At 36.3% G+C, this 22256-nt stretch overlaps 1 protein-coding gene across 4 annotated transcripts; it reads left to right on the top strand.

The window, feature by feature from the left end:
- The first annotated feature begins 1621 nt into the window (after positions 1-1621).
- LOC111505427 (uncharacterized) lies at positions 1622-22193 on the top strand. Of its 4 annotated transcripts, none has more exons than XR_012467079.1 (14): positions 1623-1724; positions 5000-5048; positions 6296-8627; positions 9647-10018; positions 11976-12373; positions 13061-13726; positions 16197-16362; positions 16447-16599; positions 17293-17501; positions 18514-18667; positions 20597-20698; positions 21781-21853; positions 21933-21973; positions 22030-22193. XR_012467079.1 is itself a non-coding variant. In XM_023160230.2 (14 exons), coding segments are annotated over exons 2-14 (4647 nt in total). In that variant the 5' UTR covers positions 1623-1724; positions 5000-5040; the 3' UTR covers positions 22031-22193. The 4 variants fall into 4 exon arrangements, 2 of the variants coding, with proteins under 2 accessions (XP_023015998.2, XP_023015997.2); XM_023160230.2 differs by having other exon boundaries at positions 21809-21853; XM_023160229.2 differs by having other exon boundaries at positions 1628-1728; positions 21809-21853.
- The last annotated feature ends 63 nt before the right edge of the window (positions 22194-22256 follow it).

The following is a 22256-nucleotide window of genomic DNA, read 5'->3' on the forward strand; positions in this document are numbered from 1 at the left end:
TTACCATATCATACTGCCGTAGGCTGACATAGTCCTCAGTCGAGCAGAGATCGAAATTTTTTTTAAATGAGAAGCAGCGCCCTTTTGCCGATTCAGGAAATAGTGAATGGATGTGAAAGTTAGCCTTCTATGTCTATTTGACAAATTATATGAACGAACTGAATTTGAGATTTTAAGGAGAAAATCAGCTTCTCCCTGATTTATACACCAATATCAAATCCTTCAGGCAGAAAATAATACTATTTCAATCGCAATTACGTAAAAAATGTTTCACACATTTTGAAACATGTGAAATATTCAGCCACACTGCAGAGACTGAATTTCCCGTCAATTTGGCAATCGAAACTTTGAGTGCTTTGAAGATAAATTGTGTTATTCGTTTTTCAGATTTTGATGTCATTACGAATGAAATTAAGCTTTTTCAAAATCCTTTTGATTCTGACATTGAAACCCTGGCTCTGGAAGTCCAAATGGAAATTATTGATTTACGGTGCAGTGATATGCTTAAGAACAAATATCAAAATTCACCTATGTTGTCCGCTGTCGCGGGCCGGATTTGGCCCGCGGGCCGTAGTTTGGAGACCCCTGCTATAGAGGGTCATAGGCAGTACTCTATAATCGGACGAATTTGATAATCCGACATCGCTCTGCAAAACGTTTGTTAGATTCAAGAAAAGCTCTCACAAATGCTTTCGAGAAGCTCTTTTCCTGTTTGGTTCAGTCTTGAACTCGAACATCGAGTGTTGAGAAGGAAAGATTTCGTCGTAAAAGTTATAAGAGCTGGGTCGCATTGATGATCTTAATATGTTTTGTAACTTATGCATCCCCTGTAAAATGGTTACCTGTGTTTCTCGTTAATTATATGAATAATTCAGAAAATATTAATAATACCATAATATATAAAATATAGCAGAAGTATTTATTGGTTAGGTTGTGTTATATTTCAATTGTGCTATATTAAACATTCTTATTTATATACGCCGTGACCTAAACTAAACAATCCCTGAGAAAAGTTTAAAACTCAGTCTTTCAAAATGTTTAGAAATGAGTAGATCAACGTCATTTACTGAAAGACCAAAAAGAATGAAATAACTCCCCGTTTCATCTATTATATTGTGTAGTCATCCTGTGAATAACATTCGATTCAATTCCATAACAAATGTTTGGGATGCAAACTGAATAGGAAAACGTGTTTTCTTAATTCAATCTCCATATATAAAAGTAGTTGATTTGAAATTATTTTTTATATCGTGTAATTCAATGTTTATATGAAAGTATAATTGTGTTTCAAGAGAACTATTTCTTTCAGTTTGAAAGTTACTTCTTTGTATGATCTACACAGCTTCGTAAATAGTTTATTCTGAAATCAATTGCTTTCTTTGAAAGTTTTTTTTGTATAAAGATGGGGAGGTAAAAAGCCAAAACTTTTCTTTCTCAAAAATCATTCAATGTTATTCGAAACTATATATATTTTTTTGAAAACCTGATGATCTCATATATTTTCTGTGAAAAATAAATTTCACCAATATCTCTGTTCTTCGTCCATAAATCGAATACCGTACAATATAATTTTTTTGTTCGTTTCTATCCGAAGTGATAATTTTTTGTTTCGATTTGTTTTTTCGTTCAAGGCCCATTTCGAAGTCAGGTTTTAGAATGCGAAACAAATTATTATTATACATGTGCCGTTGTATTTGTTTTTTGTGTGTGTTTTAATTATATGAGTACGTATGTATCATTTTTGTTTGCAACTATTACAGGATTCAATGTCATGCATGTTATATATTCCAAACAACATGCATGATAAATATTGTTATCCAATGTGATTTCTTCCAGCCGAAAGTATGATTATTTAGTCAATAATAGTAATTTTGAAACCGATTCCTTTGTTGAGTAGGTAGAATATGTTTTCTCCCACCTTTCAAATATGCAACTTTTCAAAATAGTAATAGTACAAGTTAATTTTCTCAACATCAGAATTAAACCGTCTTTGATTACTGTAAAATTAACTGGACATTATTTATTTCATCTGTATGAAAAATACAACTTCACACTTTTAATTTTCAGTCATGAAACACCAGAAAAAGTCAAACTGAAATCGATAAAATAACGAAAAAAGAAAAAGATTAGAACAACTCCTTCACGATAGATCATAATGATATGGATACTAAATCCTAGTTTGCCTACAAATATTCTTTCTTGAATTGATGCTAAAGAAAACCCCTAATGAGTTCATCGTTATTGAAAAATATCCAACAGGTACTAAACTGTCCATACCATGAATGGTTTCATTACACTGGGAAACATTTTGAAAGCTATTATAATCTCATTATTATTAAAATTGAAATAAAATTTGGGGAATACAAGGTAGAAACTTTTCTGAAAAGTTTTCTTAAAATTTTCAGTATTCACATCAACATCTTGTACTTTTTTGAACATTTTTTAAATGTTGATAATTACTGTTATAACAAAATCGGTCGCTATCAGGTTGAAAATTTGACTTCTGACCTACCTTTTCTGATATTTTATTTTGTTTGAGGTTTTGAAATGATAACCTCTCGTAAGTTAATGGGATTGGTCTAAACGAATTATTCTGAAGTTGATATGAGGTTGATTTTTGTAAACATTTTCTGCATTTTCAATTATATTTTTAAAATTGTCATCTCGGTAAAAGATACTACCAAAAATATTTTGCGAAGTTTTTAGATCATAACATTTCAGCAAATCATTTTTCGAAATTCATACAGATATAAGATTTTTAGGTTATCAACTATAACTTATCAACCGTTTTTCGGATTATTTAACTCATGAGTACAAATTACAATTTACACATCGAAAAATAGTATTGCCGTTGAAATGTCAAATCAAAAATTGGAAGCAACTGAAAACTTCTGAACAATGTTTGTGCCAGTATTCTTAGTAAAAATGTAAAGAAAAATGTTTTGGAGAAGCCGTCAAAATTTGGATATTATTTTATTTTTATTGTAGAGGCCCCCTCCTGTGGAGGCCCCTAGGCAGAAGCCCCACCTGTCCTCTCCTGAATCCGGCCCAGCATACTATAGCCGAAAAATTAATGGTTTTGGAGTTATCGCAAAATAATTTTCTATACAGTAGTCCTTTGGGCTTTCAATTTTATACCGCTTCTCCCCATTTCAACTCTTCATACCTGCCATTTCAAAACTTTCAATTTTTTTGAACTTGTGCTCCACCAATTTGAACTGAACATGATTCGAACTTCGTAATCTTGATGAATACAGATCCTACATAGAGATGGCGCCTCAACTGCCCACCCTCACTCCTCCACTTTTGTAATCAACCAGTCGACCAATCAGAAGCTTCCGCGCGCACAGCGGGAAGTTCAAATTGTTCTCACAACAAAACATGAAAAAAATTGTTGTTTTCGAAATAAATTTCTATCGTAATTTTCAACACACAGCTGCTATTTATTTTTCGGATATTCTAAATCACAGTATCTTAAAAATTACCCATTTAAGCCCATCTGAGATCTACAGATATCAAGTCGGGAGTTTGTGGTGGTCATTTCTAACAGGAAATGTATCTCCTCTCATCAGTCAATTGAAAGAAATTAATGTAACATTCAGTATTTCAGTGTCACTATTTTCCGGGATGACCTCATGATGTATGAACTTCTGAGGAAGCTAACACCCGCGCTGGCGAAACGTCAGGAATATATTAAAAAAATTCACAGCCTTTAAGCCCGAAAAATATTCACAATGAAAACCTTGGCCGCGAAAACGTTAACTATTTTGTCATTTAGTTATAAAATACTAGTTGTTCAGGTTCCCAACTTCAAAACTGACGGAATTTAATACATTCTTTACACCCATAATTTTCCCCCTTGGGGGTGGAAATTCCTGATTCTCTTTCTGGATGCTTATTTACGCTATACAAAGAACCTACCTGCTTATTTACGCTATACAAAGAACCTACCTGCTTTTGAGATTCTAGGCTCAGTAGCTTCGGCTGTACGTTAATATTAGAGTGTCAGTCAATCAATAAGTACCCACTTATACAATATTTAATAGCATCAGCAAAAAAACTGAAAGGATTATAATGAAATACATTGATAATCCTACTAATCCTACTCATACTAATAATATAAATGCGTAAAGTTTGTGAGGGTGGATGAATGTAATGTATGTTTTCACGTAACTATTTGTTTAAAATGGTCTGTCACGAAACTTAATGTGACAAACCAAATTCTACGCGGGCCAAGTCGCGCGCAACAGCTAGTAATTCATATTTTTACTTTAAAAATACAATAACCAAAAAAAATATGCCAACTGCACTTAGTGTCGATGATGCTTGATTGCTTAGACCGCCCCTCTACTCCCGCGCATCGTCCCCCGTCGTCTTACGGTAGACGCGATGCATAATGGCTTACTGCGTTGCGTCAAGTTAATCATCGTGATAAATTTCAAACGGTTCGTCAAAATTACTTAGTGAGAGAGACAAAGTTTATCTATATTAAATACTTAAAACGACAATTGTAATAATCTTCATAAGTATTTGAAAGATATTCTAAAATATGCATTGCTCAGGCTCAGTATTTTGCATATAGTGGCTATGTATGTAAAGTTTCATCTAAATCCGTTCAGTCGTTTAGGCGTGAAAGAGCCACAAACTTTCACATTCATAGGTATTAGTATAGATGTCAACACAAAGTGTATATTACGAGCAAAAAAATGTAAATGATAATATAATTTACATATGGTAGATTTTCACTGATTGCTTTGAAATGATTATTTTCCATGATAAAATTTATTACTGTCAAATAACAAATCCTTCAAAAACACATGTAGGATCTCTGTGTAATTGGAATTTTTTTTTATTCTGAGATATTCTGCCTGGAAAACTACCTCATAATGATTACATATTGCTGCTTTTCTTTTTGCATGAGGCATGAAACAACGATTAAACATTATACATATTTCATATATTCCCGTTGATAGGTTATTTAACTTAACTTTCCTTTCAGAAAGTACGTTGTGGCCCGTTTCAGACCAATAAACCGAAAAAATGTCTAGGTAAGAAATGAAACTAACAGTGCTTCATACTGTCAAATATTGAAAATCGAAACATTTTTCAATTCATGTATTTTCTTGAATGAATTTGAATTATTTTATGACGATTTTCAATATTTGACAATACACGTACACATTCATCTTTTTTTCAACAGACAGAAAGAATAGAGTTGTCCACCATATTTCATGTTTCAAGCTTTGTAGTCAATCGTCTGTCACTTGCAGAATGTAGGTGCAAGCAAAACAATTAAAATATTCACACTGTACGAGTTTCAACCACCTTATAAATCATTAAAAAAAAAGATGATCTCTTGGTGATCGAAACACGTGTCGAGGTTTAAAAATAACGGTTTGGTGTTTGGAAAAAACTCCAGTATAATACACATTCAAAAGCAAAAAAGACGATGTAAAAAACTTAGATGTCAAAAACAACGGCAATCAAGTCAGATAACTCTATTTTTGTACAGCGATAGTGGCAAGTATAAAACCAAACAACTCGCTGATATTTTGGATACGTGAAGAAGCGTAGGAGCACAAGTATAATGGTTCCTTCGCGGAATGTTCCTCAATTTGGGTTATTACAGCAAATGCAAGTTTGAACAAAATAAAGTTGAGTTTAATCTATGTTGGGTTTTAATTTTTAAAGGGATTTGTTTCTAATTCATATATTTGCAACAGCTCGTATATCAAGTTGAAATAATTTATACGTACCTAGATATTCTACTTTAAAAAAGGAAAATTATCTTTATAAATCAACAATTAAGGCAAAATATAAATTATAGTTCAATACCACCTCCACAAGCCACATAAACAACAGTTGTTTTGTTATTTATTTGTATAGAGGAAAATAGGTTAGGTTCATAAAATGTCATATGTCACAGAATGTCTCGGAACTTGGAACATAAGTGAACAGAACAGCACGTCTCTGAAATATGTCATCTTTGTTTGTCTCATACAGGTAACAGATTCATTGTCCTTTAATGTTGGATGCATTATTTCATCCCTCTTTTTTAAGTATTTAAATAATTTTTTTAAGAAAAAGGTTGAAATGATAAGTTTAAAATACGTTGTTTTAGAGCTCTTTTATGAAAACTACTTGATTTTCGTCAGGAGGAACATTCCCCATTGTGGTAGAAGCATAAAGTGATATACGGATAACGGATAGAAAGATAACTCTATATTTTTCTATGTCTTATTCATGTTCAGTTCATGGCCTTGCCCGTAAAAGCTCACAAAAACATTTTTTTCAGGGACATGAACGTCACGGGACCAGAAGATGAGAACCTTGAAGGTGAGAGCGACAGCGTGAACCAGACGGGTAGGAGGGGACAAAATTCGTGTTCTCTACGGTTTCCATCATCACAATTACGGGCTCCTACCTCAGTTATGGAGAGATTTCGTCGTCACGCGTTTGGTCAGAATTTCAATTCTAGAAGTAACCCTGCTGATACTTCAAGTCGTAGAAAAAAAAAGATAGCTTTTATATTGAAACGACCGGTGTCTGTTCTGGAAAATCCAGTATCTGAGGAGGAGCAATCAGTACCTGTGGAAGAATCGGGGTCTGTTGAGCAGCAATCACTGTCTGATGTAGAGCAAGAGGTGCCTGACCTTGAACAATCGGTGAGAATTGTTGAACAATTGGTGTCCGTTGTTGAAGAAACGGTATCTGAAATGGAGTCACCAGCGCCTGTCTGTGAACAACAGATTCCTGTCGTTGCACAATTGCTCTCTGTTGCGCAGCAAACACTGACCGTTGTGGAGCAACCAGGGTCTGTTGTTAAGCAACCGGGGCTTGACGAAAAACCGACGCCTATCGTTAAACAATCGGTGTCCGGCGTTGAAGAATTTGTGTCTGGAAAGGAATCACCAGGGCTCGTGTGTGAACAACCGGTTTCTGACAGTGAGCAATTGATGTCGGTTGCGCAGCAAACAGTACCTTTTATGGAGCAATCAGATTCCGTTATCAAGCAACCGGTGCCTGACGATGGAACCTCAGCGACTATCGTTGAACAATCGGTGTCCGTCTTTGAAGAAATGGTGTCTGAAGAGGAGTCACCAGGGCCTGTGTGTCAACAACCGGTTCCTGACGGTGAGCAATCGCTGTCTGTTACGCAGCAACCAGATTCTGTTGTTACCGTTGAACAGTCGATGTCCATCTTCGAAGAAATGGTGCCTGAAGAAGACTCACCAGGGCGTGTCTGTGAACAACCGGTTCATGACGGTGAGAAATCGCTGTCTGTTGCACAGCAAACAGTGCCTTTCGTAGAGCAACCAGATTCTGTTATAATGCAACCGATACCTGACGATGAAAACTCAGCGACCATTGTTGAACAGTCGGCGGTGTCCGTCGTTGTGGAAATAATTTCTGAAGAGGAGTCACCAAGGATCGTGTGTGAACAACCGGATTCTGACGGTGAGCAATCGCTGTCTGTTGCGCAGCAAACATCACCCTTCATGGAGCAACCAGATTCTGTTGATATCGTTGAACAGTCGGTGTCCTTCGTTGAAGAAATTTTGTCTGAAAAGGAGTCATCAGGGCTCATGTGTAAACAACCGGTTCCTGACGGTGAGCAATCACTGTCTGTTGCGCAGCAAACAGAACCCTTTGTGGAGCAACCAGATTCTATTGAGGTCCTCGTTGAAGAAATTTTGTCTGAAGAGGAGTCATCAGGGCTCATGTGTAAACAACCGGTTCCTGACGGTGAGCAATCACTGTCTGTTGCGCAGCAAACAGAACCCTTTGTGGAACAACCAGATTCTATTGAGGTCCTCGTTGAAGAAATTTTGTCTGAAAAGGAGTCACTAGGGCTCGTGTGTAAACAACCGGTTCCTGACGGTGAGCAATCGCTGTCTGTTGCGCAGCAAACAGAACTCTTTGTGGAGCAACCATATGCTCTTGAAGTCCTCGTAGAAGAAATTTTGTCTGAAGAGGAGTCACCAGGGCTCATGCGTAAACAATCGAATTCTGACGGTGAGCAATCGCTGTCTGTTGCGCAGCAAACAGAACTCTTTGTGGAGCAACCATATGCTCTTGAAGTCCTCGTAGAAGAAATTTTGTCTGAAGAGGAGTCACCAGGGCTCATGCGTAAACAATCGAATTCTGACGGTGAGCAATCGCTGTCTGTTGCGCAGCAAACATCACCCTTCATGGAACAACCAGATTCTGTTGATATCGTTGAACAGTCGGTGTCCGTCGTTGAAGAAATGGTATCTGAAGAGGAGTCACCAGGGCTCGTGTGTGAACAACCGATTCCTGACGGTGAGCAATCGCGGTCTGTTGCGCAACAAACAGTACCCTCCGTGGAACAACCATATTCTATTGTTGAGCAACCGATTCCTGACGATGAAATTTCGGCGACTATCGTTAAACAGTCGGGGTTCGTCGTTGAAGAAATGGTGTCTAAAGAGGAGTCAGCATCGCTGTCTATTGCGCAGCAAACAGTACCTTTTGTGGAGCGACCAGATTCTATTGTTGAGCAACCGATGGCTGAGGATGAAAAATTGGCGCCTAATGTCCTTGAACAAGAAGTGCCATCTGGGCAGCAACCAATGCATGATGTGAGGCGTCAAAATGATGTAGAGGTAAGGACATACGATCCATTGGAAACAGGGTAAGAAATAAGTATGATATCGAATGTCTATTTTGCAAGAGCGTCGCCATCTCGAAAGAGTGGTAGTTTAAAATTGTCGTACTGTTTTGTGCAATAATGCAATATTATCTTCACAAACATGAATAGTCAAAAAAAACGAAATAAGGCCCATTTGAATTCGAATAACTTCCCCTAAACTTCGGTATACGTGAACATTCAAAAAACCGACTATTATCATAAATATCGATAATGATGCAAAATATTTCGACCTGTTACCAAGGGAGTATTTGTCAACTTTTTCTAAATGTTTTTTTGATCACATATGTTCATCTTTTGCAAACAACCCCACGGACAATGAAAGTAGTCGAATAGACCCACTCACTCTTAACGTAACCTAACCTAACCTGTCTCTCTCACACACAATAAGCCTTCTCTCACTCCCTACAGAGTTTTCGGCCACTACTGTTGTCTATCCATCGAGCGTAAATACAGTTTGCGATGCCATCGAAGCTGTGAATTATCCAACAGTGTGTTTGAACTCATTGGATTTACCAGGGATGCCAGCGCATAATTCACAACTGAAGGTTGGATCGCTCCGTAATTTGAATCCACCACGGCTGTGCACAGGCACACGATTAGTCGATAAAAAATTAATGAAAAATGGTGTCGAAGCCAGCATTTTAAATAGCAAATTCCCAGGTGAAAATATATCAATACCACGAATCTCTATTATACCTACAGATGTGCCAATTTCGAATTAGATTGTCATTCGCAATGGCTATCAATAAGTCCCAAGGCCAAACAATGTCCGTTTGTGGCTTGTATTTGAGCACACCATTGTTTTTCACACGGACTATTATACGTGGCATGCTTTCGAGTGGGCAAACCATGCAGTTTGTATTATTTATTCTGATAGAAATAATGTATGTGGCAAAACATCGTTTGCGCATGTCACTGTTTTTGAATATTTTGATTCCATCAAGTATTAATCACGGGTATTGCACCTTTCAGTTTCAAGCACAGCTCCAAATTGTGAGAGAAATGTGTAATACAGCAATGAACAGTATACCATTTCTCGCCGAACCGGTACAGAACTATTCCAGTTTTGCAGACGAGAACTCGATCAATGTCATAGAATTTCTCAGACAGCAATGTCGAAGAATCTTTTCGGATAAAGTCCTGAAAGCCGTCAACACCTCCGCCGCCGGTACGTCTGCCCCTCCTCAATCTGGAAGCGATGAGAACAACCGTCAAGCGGGCTGCTCGAGTTCTCAGAGTTGTAGACAAGTACAGCAGGAATTATTGAATCGTATGCAAGATTGTGTCAAGGCGTTTTTCAAGCAAAGATGGGAAATTGAACAGCTGAAACTGTCTCTCGAAATGGTAAGGGGTATGGAAGTGTTTCCTGTTACCTGTTAACTTTCGAATTAGAAGAAACTTGAGACACTAGGTCTATTGTATTGATACAATGAATATGCACATATCAAAATTGAGGGTTTTTTTAGAACACATTTTTACGATTACGACCTGAAAATTCGTGCTGTTTGCTCTCATGGTATTGTTAAATAATTAAGTTTCTGTAAAAATATAGAAATTTATCGATAAAATTTTGAAGTTTTGTGGTGTTAGTATTGATGAAATCAAAACTATAGCTACTAGATAGCGGTGAACCCTGTGGTAGAACTCACTGCTCCGGAGTAAATTCGTGTGAAAAACTATTGTATATCTAAACTGTCAGTTTTCTATCTATCAGAAGATTCTCAATTGTATAGTAGATAATTAGGATGTGCATTAGATAATTAGCTTTATCGATTTCCAGAAGGATAACTGTAGTTTTTTGTTGTTCAGCTTGGTTGTTTCACTGTTGTTGGTGAGAATGAAAAGAAGGTGTATAATAGATCTTTCCTGCCCATATCCAAACTGGTAGTTTGGGATTTTATCAATTAGCAGACGGTAGCTGTCTGTAAGCGAGTGATCCAAGTTGCTTTGGGAAATGTAACTACTATGTTCATTATCCATTTGGTATGTGTTTGAGTTTTAGGAAATAATTCATAGCTTTGTATGGTATATTTGTGCGTCTCATAATCCAGCTATCTCAACAATTTTTTGTGATACACTCCTGTGGCGGAGTACTTTTTCATATATAGGGTTTTAAAATATTATTCCTGTACGTTGCATGTATTATCTTCTTGGAAGGGGATCTCAGAAAAAAAGTTTTAATACCATTCGTTCCCATTTTTATGTTTAAGTTGTCACTTTCTTTGTAGATTTATGTTGGCTTTTTCGGAAAATAATTCATATTCAATATTGTTATATTAATATTTCTCCATTATTTTTTAATCTAGATAATTTCATTATTTTGTTCCAACAGATTTTGTCTCTCAAATATCGCTTCACATGTTAGTAGCCACTTGTGAGTTCCGAGTTTTTGAATACGATTTGGACTCGTTTGTATATTTTTTAAATCATCACATTCGACGTCAATACATTAAAACGCGCATAGTGGGAAAACATATTTGACGCTATCAAGTGAGCATATTTTTTAAATCAAATTCCTTTAGAAATATCTTAATGTGTTTTTCTTCTCATTCGGAACAACGAGAACAATAACACGAGCACTGTGACCCCAGTAGTAGACATTATCAGTCAGTGAAAGTGTACATTCTTCGATCAATCTAACGAATTTACAATAAATGTTGTAAGTTCTGATTGCGCTAGTTCAATCTACGATTGGTTAGACTAGGTTATATGATAGATTCTGTAGCATCAACGTATATATTATTTATGAATGTGCAATGAATGTTACGTGATGACGTTAATTAATTATGCCAAGTGATAAGTGCATATAAGAAGAGATTGTTGTCTACAGACGTTGGTCGTAATTTCAGAGAACTTTCTAATCTTGTATGTGAAACAAGTATCGTATCCAGAAAATTTTCTTCGAAGCATAGACAAGATAATTTATTTTCGACTGAATGTTATAATACAAGGTACCATACATTATGGGAACTGAAGAAAGTCGTAAAAATGTAAAAAAATCGCTCCTAACTGTTTTCTTAGATTGTTCATCCCTAGAATTTTAAACTTGTGCATGGAACAAATCAGTAGAGGGAAAAAATGATTTCGTTTAGTATAGTTTACCTTTTGATCCGTTCATATAAAGTTTACGACGATGCAAAAGGATGATTAAGGTCACTGAAAGTTCTTATTTTTTTGCGGAGTAGGAAACATTTTTTTTATCAAATCAATATTATTTCGACACTCTTTACAACACTCTTCGGGTTCAGAGTCAACAGAGAATAAATGTCGAAGTTCTTCGGCTAATTATCGGTAATTTCAGATGCAAATCGAGGTAGAAAGCCTTCGAAGGATCGCCGATAACCCCACTCGAAATTGGACGTCCGCACCGTTCGACCACAATCCTTTCCCAGATCAAAGAAACACTAACTACCCATCGACCTCTTCTGGGCCTAACTTCAACCAATACGGCCAGCAACCTCCCTTCACGCCTAACTTCAACCAGTTCGGCCCACCCCCTGCTTTTCCTCCGAACCAGAATTACGACAACAACAGTAATTGGAATTATCCTTATTTGAATTCTCCTCTGAATACAGGAGTCCCTTTCGGAGAACAAGCAAACAGCAGCCAAACTCATCCGAACCTAATGTTGAACAGGTCATTCCCAAATATTCCGCCTCCCAACATGAACAGATCTGATAATAGTTGGAATCTCAGAAGGTATGGCGCTTTTATAATGTTTAAATGTCTCTTTTGATGAAAAATGTGTAGTGTATACTATTTTGCTATTCTCGCATCTATTCTGATAACTACGGAGGAGCAGAAGGGTCCCATATTTTCATTATTTGATTCTTTGTAATAATGACTTTATTCGCGAAATCTCGACTTCAATCTCGTAATTTCAAAATTACGACTTTAATCTCGTGATTTCTAGTTCAAAGGCTACGCCGAAATCACGAGATTAAAGTCGAAATTAAGATATTACTGAATTTTGAGATTAAAGTAAAAATTCGAGAACAAATTCGAAATGTCAAGGTAAAAGTCGTAATTTCGAGTTTGAAGTCGTAATTCCGAGAATATAGTCGAAATTTCAAGTTTAAAGTCTTAATTCCAAATTAAAAGTCGTAATTTCGAGATAGAAGTCGTAATTTAGAAATTGAAGTCGAAATTTCAAGAATAATCTCGAAATTCGATTTGTTTTTTCTGACACCTTCCTGGAGAACCCGTGCCGATAATGAAGCTTTCTATGGGTGGAAGAATTTTTAAAATCAGTTGAGTAGTTATTGAGTATATTCATTACAAAAAATCAAACATGAAAATGTCCTTGTGTCCTAAAGTAAAACTGATTCGATGTTAAACTAGACTTCAAGTTGTGATCGAATATTGAATATTTCAATCCATTTTCAGCCGATCTCACCAAAATCTATTCTCCGACTACCCATCTTCTTCTGGGCAACAATTCGGCAACAACGAAGGTATCTCTAATTATATGAAGTCTTCTACATCTCAGCCTAACGTCGACAACCAACGAAGTAATCAATACGCGTGGCCTCCTACATCCAGCGATCCCCAACAATTCGGCAATAACCAAAGAGTTTTTCAATTTAATGTTCCACCTCCTACACTAGGCTATAACCAAAGAGGCAATCAGTACAGGGAGCCAACCCAGCAACGAAGTGATCGGAACACAACTCCGTTAATCTCGCCAAATTTCACCAGAAATCAAAGGGGCAGACATAATTCCCAGTCGACCAATAAAACTCCCATTCGCCAAAGAAACATTCAGGACACAGCAACTCCTGAATACAGGGGACCTCCAGTGCCTACCTCACAGCAATTCGTCGACAACCAACAAGATGATCAACAGCCGGCCCTTCCTTCATGTATGTACCAGCAAGCTAATTACCAAAGACCTACTCATTTCGTGGAGTCTCCTACACCTAGTTCCGCACGAAGCCCAGTTGTGCCTAGTCAGGAATGCAATTCAGCAGTTCTGAAAAAGTTGATAGACGATATCATCAACAGTTCTCTGGTTGATTTTGAATCGACAGACGTTCGATACCAGATTCGAAAGTAAGTCTTACGAAAAATTGAAACTATCTGTCCTACTAAATGTTTCCAAAGTTCGAAACCCAAATAACGGAGAAAATGTTTTGTTTGGTTTCTGGATTTTGCCTTGGCCTTCTTTGGTTATAATCTCCAAAAGTTTCAACTGCAACTGCGGCAATCAACTCAAGTGGTGCGTGGTCTAGATACTCTTTTTGACGTGTCAATCGAAACTGAAGCTCTCATTTCTGCCGTGTCATTTACAGTGCTGATTTTTCGCGAACTTTCTGTATGGCGGGTTCGCGTCAATGGAATAAAACCTTTTATGAACAAGTTGATGGAATCGCCATGGGCAGTCCACTTAGCCCAGTAGTGACGAGAATCTACATGAAAAAATTCAAAGAAAGAGCCATGTAGATGACACATTCGTTGTTTGGAGCCGTGGAAAAAAAGAACTTCAGAACTTCCAAAATCATCTGGATAGCTTTCATCTATTTATTTATTTATCATCACCCTAGTGATCAACACCCTAGTGATCAGAGCTTTGAGAATATGTGAAGAAAGGTACGTCGATGATGAAATAAAACACCTAACAACTGTATTACAAGCGAACGACTACGAGAGAAAAGACATAATCCGCGCTACGCGTCCAAAGAAGAAGAAGAGAAACACCAGTGAAGATCAACCCCAAGGCACTGCATATCTGTCATACATAGAAGGTGTCACCAACAAAATCGGAAAAATTCTAAAGAAGAAAAAAATTTAACAGCGTTTTCAAGCCAACGAAGAAAATATCGGAGTATCTCAAAAGACAGCAAAGATCCACTCAAATCAGAAGAAGTTTACAGAATTTCATGTAACTCTGATAAAGTCTATATCGGTCATACCAAAAGAAGTATTGGTAGCCGCCTAGTCGAGCACAAGCGGAATCGTCGATTGGGACAGACCGAGAAGTCTGCAGTCGCTGAACATGCATTGTCCGACGGAGAACACAAGATCCCGTTCGAAAATACCGAAAGGCTAGCAACGTCGAATTATTATTCAACAAGAATGTATTTAGAAACCATAGAAATACACAAACACTAAGAGAACTTCAAGAGAACGGAAGAGAGAACATATCTACCAAAGATCTGGCACACAACATAGAAAAGCGCCAAAACGAAGCCAAGTCACCCAAATCGCGCGGGAAATATGCGCGAACCCGCCATTGGAGAAAGTGCGCGAAAAATCGGCACTATAAATGACACAGCAGAAATGAGAGCTTGTGTCAGTTGACACGTCAAGAAGAGTACTTCGACCTTGCCATTGAAGATGACTGTCGCAGTTAAAGTTGAAACCTTGGAAGATTATAACCAAAGAAGACCGGAAACCAACCGAAACATTGACCCCTACAACGGAGAATATCCTTTCACTATCTAATGGATCGTTGCTTTTTTCTTGATTCATAATTTGCACTGTGATTTGTCTTTAGTATAAAGCACTATGTTCCAAAATGTTTCCAGAAAGGTTAAAGAGGTGTATGCTATTCATATTTCGGTAATAGCAAACAATAACAAAGGTTTTTTAATGAAGATGTTTCATTGTTTTTCGTAATATTTCCCCTGATCAATACACTTTTGCATTCGTTCAAACCATTTGTCGAAGCAGTTTTTCCATTCTTCTTGTGACACCTCTAAAACATGGCTTTTGAACGCTTCAACTGCTTATTCGGTGCTCGTAAATCGTTGACCACTCAGTTTACCTTTGATATTCGGGAACAAGAAGACGTCAATGGGTGGAAAATCAGGATTGTATGGAGGATGAGTCAACAATTCGATGTTTTGACTGCTCAAAAATTCACCTGTTGACGACATGAGTGAGAGCTCGCATTGTCATGATGGAGAATAGTTTGTCTTTGTCTTAGTTTAACGAATTTCTCCGAAGACTTCCGGCAAAAAATGGTCATGTACCACTCAGAATTGACCGTTATACTTTGCTCAGACGGAACAGTGGCCACATGATCCATTCGGCCGAAGGAACAGGCGACCATTTTCTTCGCTCTGCTTCTTCCACGAACATCTTTTGTTAAATTTAGCTTGTTTTGGAATACTCACACGGTCAATTGCACGAAGGTCAAACTTTTTAATCATTTCCTTACTCCACATGACGCGAATATTTTTTTGAGCGACTGATAATTAATAGGGTTCCAACGAAAACAATTTCTTTACAACTCAGTGTTCATAAAAAGTCGAATGTATTAACTAATGTGCAAGGATGCCTTTATCTCACAATATGTCAAATGACGATCTTGCATTATCAGTTTACTCAGTTGAACGACCTTCAGGGAACCACGACCACGATTGAATTCACTATACCAGCGATATACTGTGGTTTTTGATGGTGCACTGACACATTTTTGATGAGATAATCCACGTCAAAAGTTGTAACAAAAACCTTATTTTGAATTTTAATTTTACGTAAACATAAGTAAAAACTTCAATGAATCTTAATGTTGCAGAGAAAAAATGTTCGAGGCTGTGTCTGCTCTCTTCAGAACCTATAGCAATATTCCCGAGTTTTTACCCAATCTGATTCGAGAACTCTTCAATCTTGGAGCCAATCTCTGGGACTCGGGCATGTTCGAAGTAATACGAAGGGTTGTTTTGCAGGAAGTTCCCCAACCTGTAAGTCGGAGATGTTTAATTTGAAAAGTGTTTCACGTCTGATAATATATCGTGGACTTGATAAAATATTATTTTCTTTTGCAGTTTGGTAACGTCCGTCTAACCCCCAATGAGCAGGTGGCGGCTGAGGTTTTGGAAAGCTTAAGCATGAACACAAATGATTTTTCGGTTCCTCCTACTATGAACACGTTCAATACATTCACTCTCAGTAGTTTCATCCAGCTTCCAGATTGTGAAGTGAGTAAATAAATGATCTAGAAGTAATCGTGATGGTACAATTTCGGATAGGCTCCAGCAGTGTGACGTGTAGATTACAAATCAGAAGAAAAAGAGATCTGTGCTCTCACTCATTTACAGAGTTACAGACTTCAAAAGTTTAGAAACTTTTCAGTCTCCTTTTTGCACAATACTGAACAGGGGTTTTCACGGTGAGCGTGAACTTCAACTATTATTCGAATGTCCATCGCCTCACTAGATCTCTTCGCGTATTGCACTGTAACTTCCACTTGACTGTGTCGATATGCTCGAAGCTAGCGTTTATACCTGGCAATCGAATGCGCTAGAAAATGTCTAATCATTTTTATTAAAAGGAGTCAATACAATAATGCATTTCAGGACAAGCAGTTTCTAATTACATGTGTAAGTTTGGAACGCTATTTTTCGGAGACTGCTCATCAAAAAATAAAACGTCAGGATACCATGGGAAACAGAATTGAACGCCAATGAGAATGATGTGCCACTTGACACCTCTTTCAATTTAATATTCTAAGGGTAACATCTACCCCTCCTTGGAGGTTGAAGGCTACAAATATTCTCAAGTGTCCCCCTTGAGTGGGAATGTTTCAAATTGACACCCTGTATTTTTAGGAGAAAATAATCTTTATACAAGAAAATATACCCCTTTTCAATTTGACCCTATTTCATTTTTAGGTATTTCAAGACATGTATGACCTACTGAAGGAAATTGAACCGTTTTTGAAGAAACACTCAAACAGGACTTTTGATAGAGAACTACTCGAATCCTTGAGAGACTATATAGTGGAATCAGCCATGTTCGCGAGATTCGTTTACGAACCGGCTTTCCGCAACCATTTTTCCTCACTTCTGGATAGAATTCTGGCTCAGTACTGTAGAAATACGTAAGTTTTGACAAATATATTATTAAGTCGGTCACTTGACGAAAAAACACCAAATGTGATAGGGCAGTAGCCAATGGAAGAATTAGGAATATTTTCTTTTTCAAATTGATTGTTTTCATTTGGTCTTGGCAATTTTAAATCCAATGTTGCATTGGAAATGGAACAGCTGCTACTGCTGCTACACGCACGCAAGCAAATCAAGTCGATAATTTTATATCATTCAATCATAATATTTCGTTATAGTTTCCTTAAGCATTAGGTATGTTCCATTATTCGCTTCCGTAATGCATTTGTTACTCGCTGTTGAGTTATTCTTCGCTAAAATGGTACTTTTCAACTGGGAGTACATGTCCCGCAACGTGAAGGATTTGACAGTTTTAAATTTTTGCGCCAAAAAGCCTCTGAGTAGTTTTGCATTTCTTCATATTTATCCATTTCGAGAACAAATGGTTAACTTTTTTGTACCTGGACCTTGATTTTTCAGGCAATAATTGAACTGTAGTAGCAGCTGATTGATTGGAAATTTTGTAAGGCACTATTCATTATCGATGCTGCTTCCCAAAGTTTATTGCGATAGTTGCGAAGAAACTTTCTTAAAAATCAAAATGTCAAATAATTTTATGTCAAATAGCTGTCAGTCGTTATCGACTGATCTACTGCATTTATCAAAGCCATACCTACCTATCAAGATTTTCATATTTACAATAACCGGATTATTTCCGGTCTAGTTCGGGATATATATACGTACTTCCCGGAATATACCTAAAAATGCTACTTTCTCAAAGAAAAAACGTGCGGGAAGTGGGTAGTTCCCAGACACTTGTCAATTATTACTAACTTTTTATATGCAACAGGTCTACATGTTTGAATTATTTTCAATTGTCATTATAAATATAATTCAAAAAATTAAAAAACTTCAATAATGGAGTTTACAAGTCATTTCATCATAATAAAACCAAATATGTTAATGCATGGTAATATATTTGTATTCGTTATTCTACTATTTTTCCAGTGTTTCACATGTTACAAACCATTTGAACCAATCGTTAGAGATATTTGTCGCGCCAGAAATCGGATTGTATCAGTATTTGCAGAGGCATTATCCGATTACAGATGAAGCGAGTGGTTTCGATTTTAACATTCCAGAAATACAACCTCCCTCAGAAGTGAGTTAACAAAAATTACTTATAAATACTTCACGAGAAAGTGAAAATGCAACTTACCATGCGTTCCACTAAGCACTCACAACGATCAAAATGCTCCTATAACCGTTCCACATAATGACCGCGTTTGTGGTCGCCTCGAAAACGTCACTCATGTATTCCACTCTTCATCTGAACTAGTTTCTGGAGCACAATTGGGACGCATCTACAAACCTTAAATAACCGTAAAAGACAAACTCAATTTGTTCAATAATTTATACTTTTTTTCAATATAAATAAAGTTAGCTTGCAATTATTGAAACTTATTGTTAAAGTTTACATAACCTCATAAAACTACTTAAATTTTTCAACCTCGCCTTTTGTAATGTTTACATGAATATGAATGCCCAAAACGTTCCATGATCCATTCCACTTGAATTTACGACAGTAACGTTCGCAAGCAAGTGGAACGGGAAAAACTGCGGTCGTGAGCGTGATCGTTGCGAGCGATTAGTGGAACGCACTGTTTTAGTTGTATGTTGTATACACAATAACGTGCAGAACCTTTTTCCTGAAATACGAAAAATCACTCACTAGCAGTGCTAATAGTTTGGAAGGGACAGACACTGCTTAATCCTCATATAAACATATGGTAAAGTACAATTAAAAGAGAATGTTTTCAACACAAGATGTTCCTGGAGCAAAACTAAAATTTGCAACTGTAAAAGATAACAGTGTTGTAACATTAAAACGTTGGCTTGCATGCCGTAATTAAAAAGTAACTGGAAAAAAGTGAACAAATAGACAGGTTATTATAAAGACTCTAGTAAAAGAGTAGCGGTAGATTCAAAACTGTAATAAAAGACATTTAAAATGATTATGAATTTCAGATTTATTTCCGAGTGAAATATGAATCAAATATAGATGGTAATGAAATGAATTTATTTGAATATAATGCATTATTATAGTTTAATAAACGATTGAGTTTATATCCCATTCAAATCAATGGTAATTAACTATGAAAAATTTACTATTCATTTCATGTTTAGAGCATACACATGAATATTTATTTATTTTTTGCAATGTTAAATCCACTCTTCTCGAAGCATGTATCCATTTCTCACATCTAACCTCATTAATATGAGGTTTTATAAATGGTATAAAAAACACGTTTTCTTCCGGATATCGATTATCCGATGTACAATTTGCAAAACGGCAATGCTTTGTTGGCATTATACTAGCACAAAATAGTTTTTCATATCAGATTTATATTTTTAAATATTAAATTGATATTATGTAAATAACACTGTTTTACTTGTGAATAGTTTATGTTTATCCCTACTACTAGTGCTGCCTCTCGTGCCACGTTCGCTGTACTATTCTCAGGAAAAAGGCTCATTGAATGCACAAAACTAAAGTTATAGTTCTGTGATTGCATGTTAAAGCTCCTTTCGGTAATGACAGCTGACATAACGTGTTGACGTTCGTTGTGCAGAGTGCAAGAGTGCAAAGTATACATACAATATGTTTGCAGTCTACAAACGCTGGTTATGATTCACAGTTATAACTGAATCCACACGATAGTTCAGAAATCCTTCTGAACTCTCATAATATCATAATTATCAGGTTTAACCATCATGCTGTCGGACAGCAAGCCATGATAGTTAAACCTTTGAAGAAGCTAGCCACTCGCGCCAGCGAAACGTCAGGAAGAAATTCCAAAAATCCACGGCTTCCAAACTCGAAAAGCTACGACATTGAAAACCTCAGCCGTGAAAGTCTAAACCATTTTGTCTCATAATATTATTCGTTTTCACAGCAGAACCTATAATATTTCACGATATGTTTCCAAAAATTACAATGGATGACATAAAATCTATTATAGTAATATTTCTTGGAAGGGTTTCGCTTACATTTATTTTTGATCAAAACTTATCAAAACTTCTTCGATAGGCAAATGAACCTACTACCACAACTGGCGAGAGTGTAAATACAACTAGAAAACCAAATAATTCAAGAGGCAATAATAAGAAGAAGAGGAGAAAAAACAAGAAGGTATTAATATAAATATAGATTAGAATATGAGATATTGAGACGAACGTTTGCCTTGGACAGTTGAGCACAAAACACAAGAGTCTTTTTTTTATAATAGTGATTATTGAATCGAAAACAATCGCCTTGTTTCATTGAATATCAATAAGCAATATCTTTGAATACTTGTGATGCACTGTTTGGAACCTTTGGTGGAGTAATGAATATTATTGAAGTTTTATCCCGACACCTGTTTCAGTCACCAAGTGATCACCTTCAAGAGGAAGATTAAACAGTTTAATCTTTCTCTTGAAGATGATCACTTGGTGATCAAAAGACGTGTCCAGGTTTTAAAAACAACGGTTTGATGTTGGGATAAAACTACAGTAATATTTATTATCATTGAATATATAGTTGATCGAATTAAATAAACCTTGAGAATTGTCAAAAAATCTGCCGGTTCATCTGTCCAAGAGTAATGTTCACATCTTTAGACGATACTGCAATTTGTAAATTGCATTATCTAAAATAAAAGCTATATGAAACAATTTCGACGTTTTATGTTCATACTACCTGTTGACCGTGACTTCCTTTGCGTGGTATTTAGTTTTTGAGTTTCCCTAGATTTTCTAAAGGCAAATGATACTCGTGTATTTGCTAATCTTTGATTTATAAGTTTCACAAACTATAAATATAGTAAGCCAAGTTTCCGGGTATGTAATCACCCTGATTTTTATGACTGACATTTCGTCCACGACTGCGGCAGCCCTAATCAAAGGTGATAATTCAACGGACGAGTTGTCCTCACGGAATTTATCTTCACTTTCATTACATCGATGGTGGACGTGTGCATAGTCACACTTAATTTATGTTAAATAAATTCAAAACATTTATTTCTATCACATAATCCACGAAGTAGAATAAATGCCTGTAGGAATCAACTATTTATTGGCTAATATCGTAACGGATATTGAACGCACTAATATTTGTTTTTCTCATTGGTCCAGTAGAAAATTATTTATGGATGTCACACTCATTTCTTATATTTTTTTCATATATATTTCACATATTATTGGAAATTATTGTTATATTCGTTTCTATTTTAGTGGCACTAACGTATTTGGGCCATTTTAGGGAAGTAGTGAAGCAAATAGCAGTCAGACAGATGTCGTTGTCAAGGTAAATCATAACAGAGCCTTTTTTTATATTTTTTATGAGTGGCACAATGATGAAAATTGAGAAATAAATACTTTTTCAGAACCCGATTACGTCATCCACTCCAAAAAAAGGGAGAAAATGGTAATGTTTTTCGCATTTAAAATTCTAGCTCTTCTCATTTGATGATTTTTTTTCAGATGCGACAATTCTCCAGTCAGACATCCACTTAAATTTTATATATTTTTGAATTTCTGTATTTTACTTGTTGCTTAAGCGATTGTGATATGTGATTAGCGTATAATATTATATTATTTGACGATGTTCTTTAACTTTTTGAATAATAAATGTTTTATTGCAATAATAGTTTTATTTAATAATTATTTTTAAGAATGGAATATTCTGAAATCTGAAGATATAAACAAAT

This window comes from Leptinotarsa decemlineata, unplaced genomic scaffold (assembly GCF_025532065.1).
Source record: "Leptinotarsa decemlineata unplaced genomic scaffold, Ldec_3_MD MMD2_tig00026314_RagTag_RagTag, whole genome shotgun sequence".
In the NCBI taxonomy this organism is placed as follows: domain Eukaryota; kingdom Metazoa; phylum Arthropoda; class Insecta; order Coleoptera; family Chrysomelidae; genus Leptinotarsa; species Leptinotarsa decemlineata.

Excerpts from the sequence above, each read along its gene's own strand:
- LOC111505427 (XM_023160230.2), top strand. Across the intron at positions 17,502-18,513 it reads GCTCAGTACTGTAGAAATAC|TGTTTCACATGTTACAAACC; the intron begins GTAAGTTTTGAC and ends CTATTTTTCCAG. Across the intron at positions 20,699-21,808 it reads AGAGGAGAAAAAACAAGAAG|GGAAGTAGTGAAGCAAATAG; the intron begins GTATTAATATAA and ends GGGCCATTTTAG.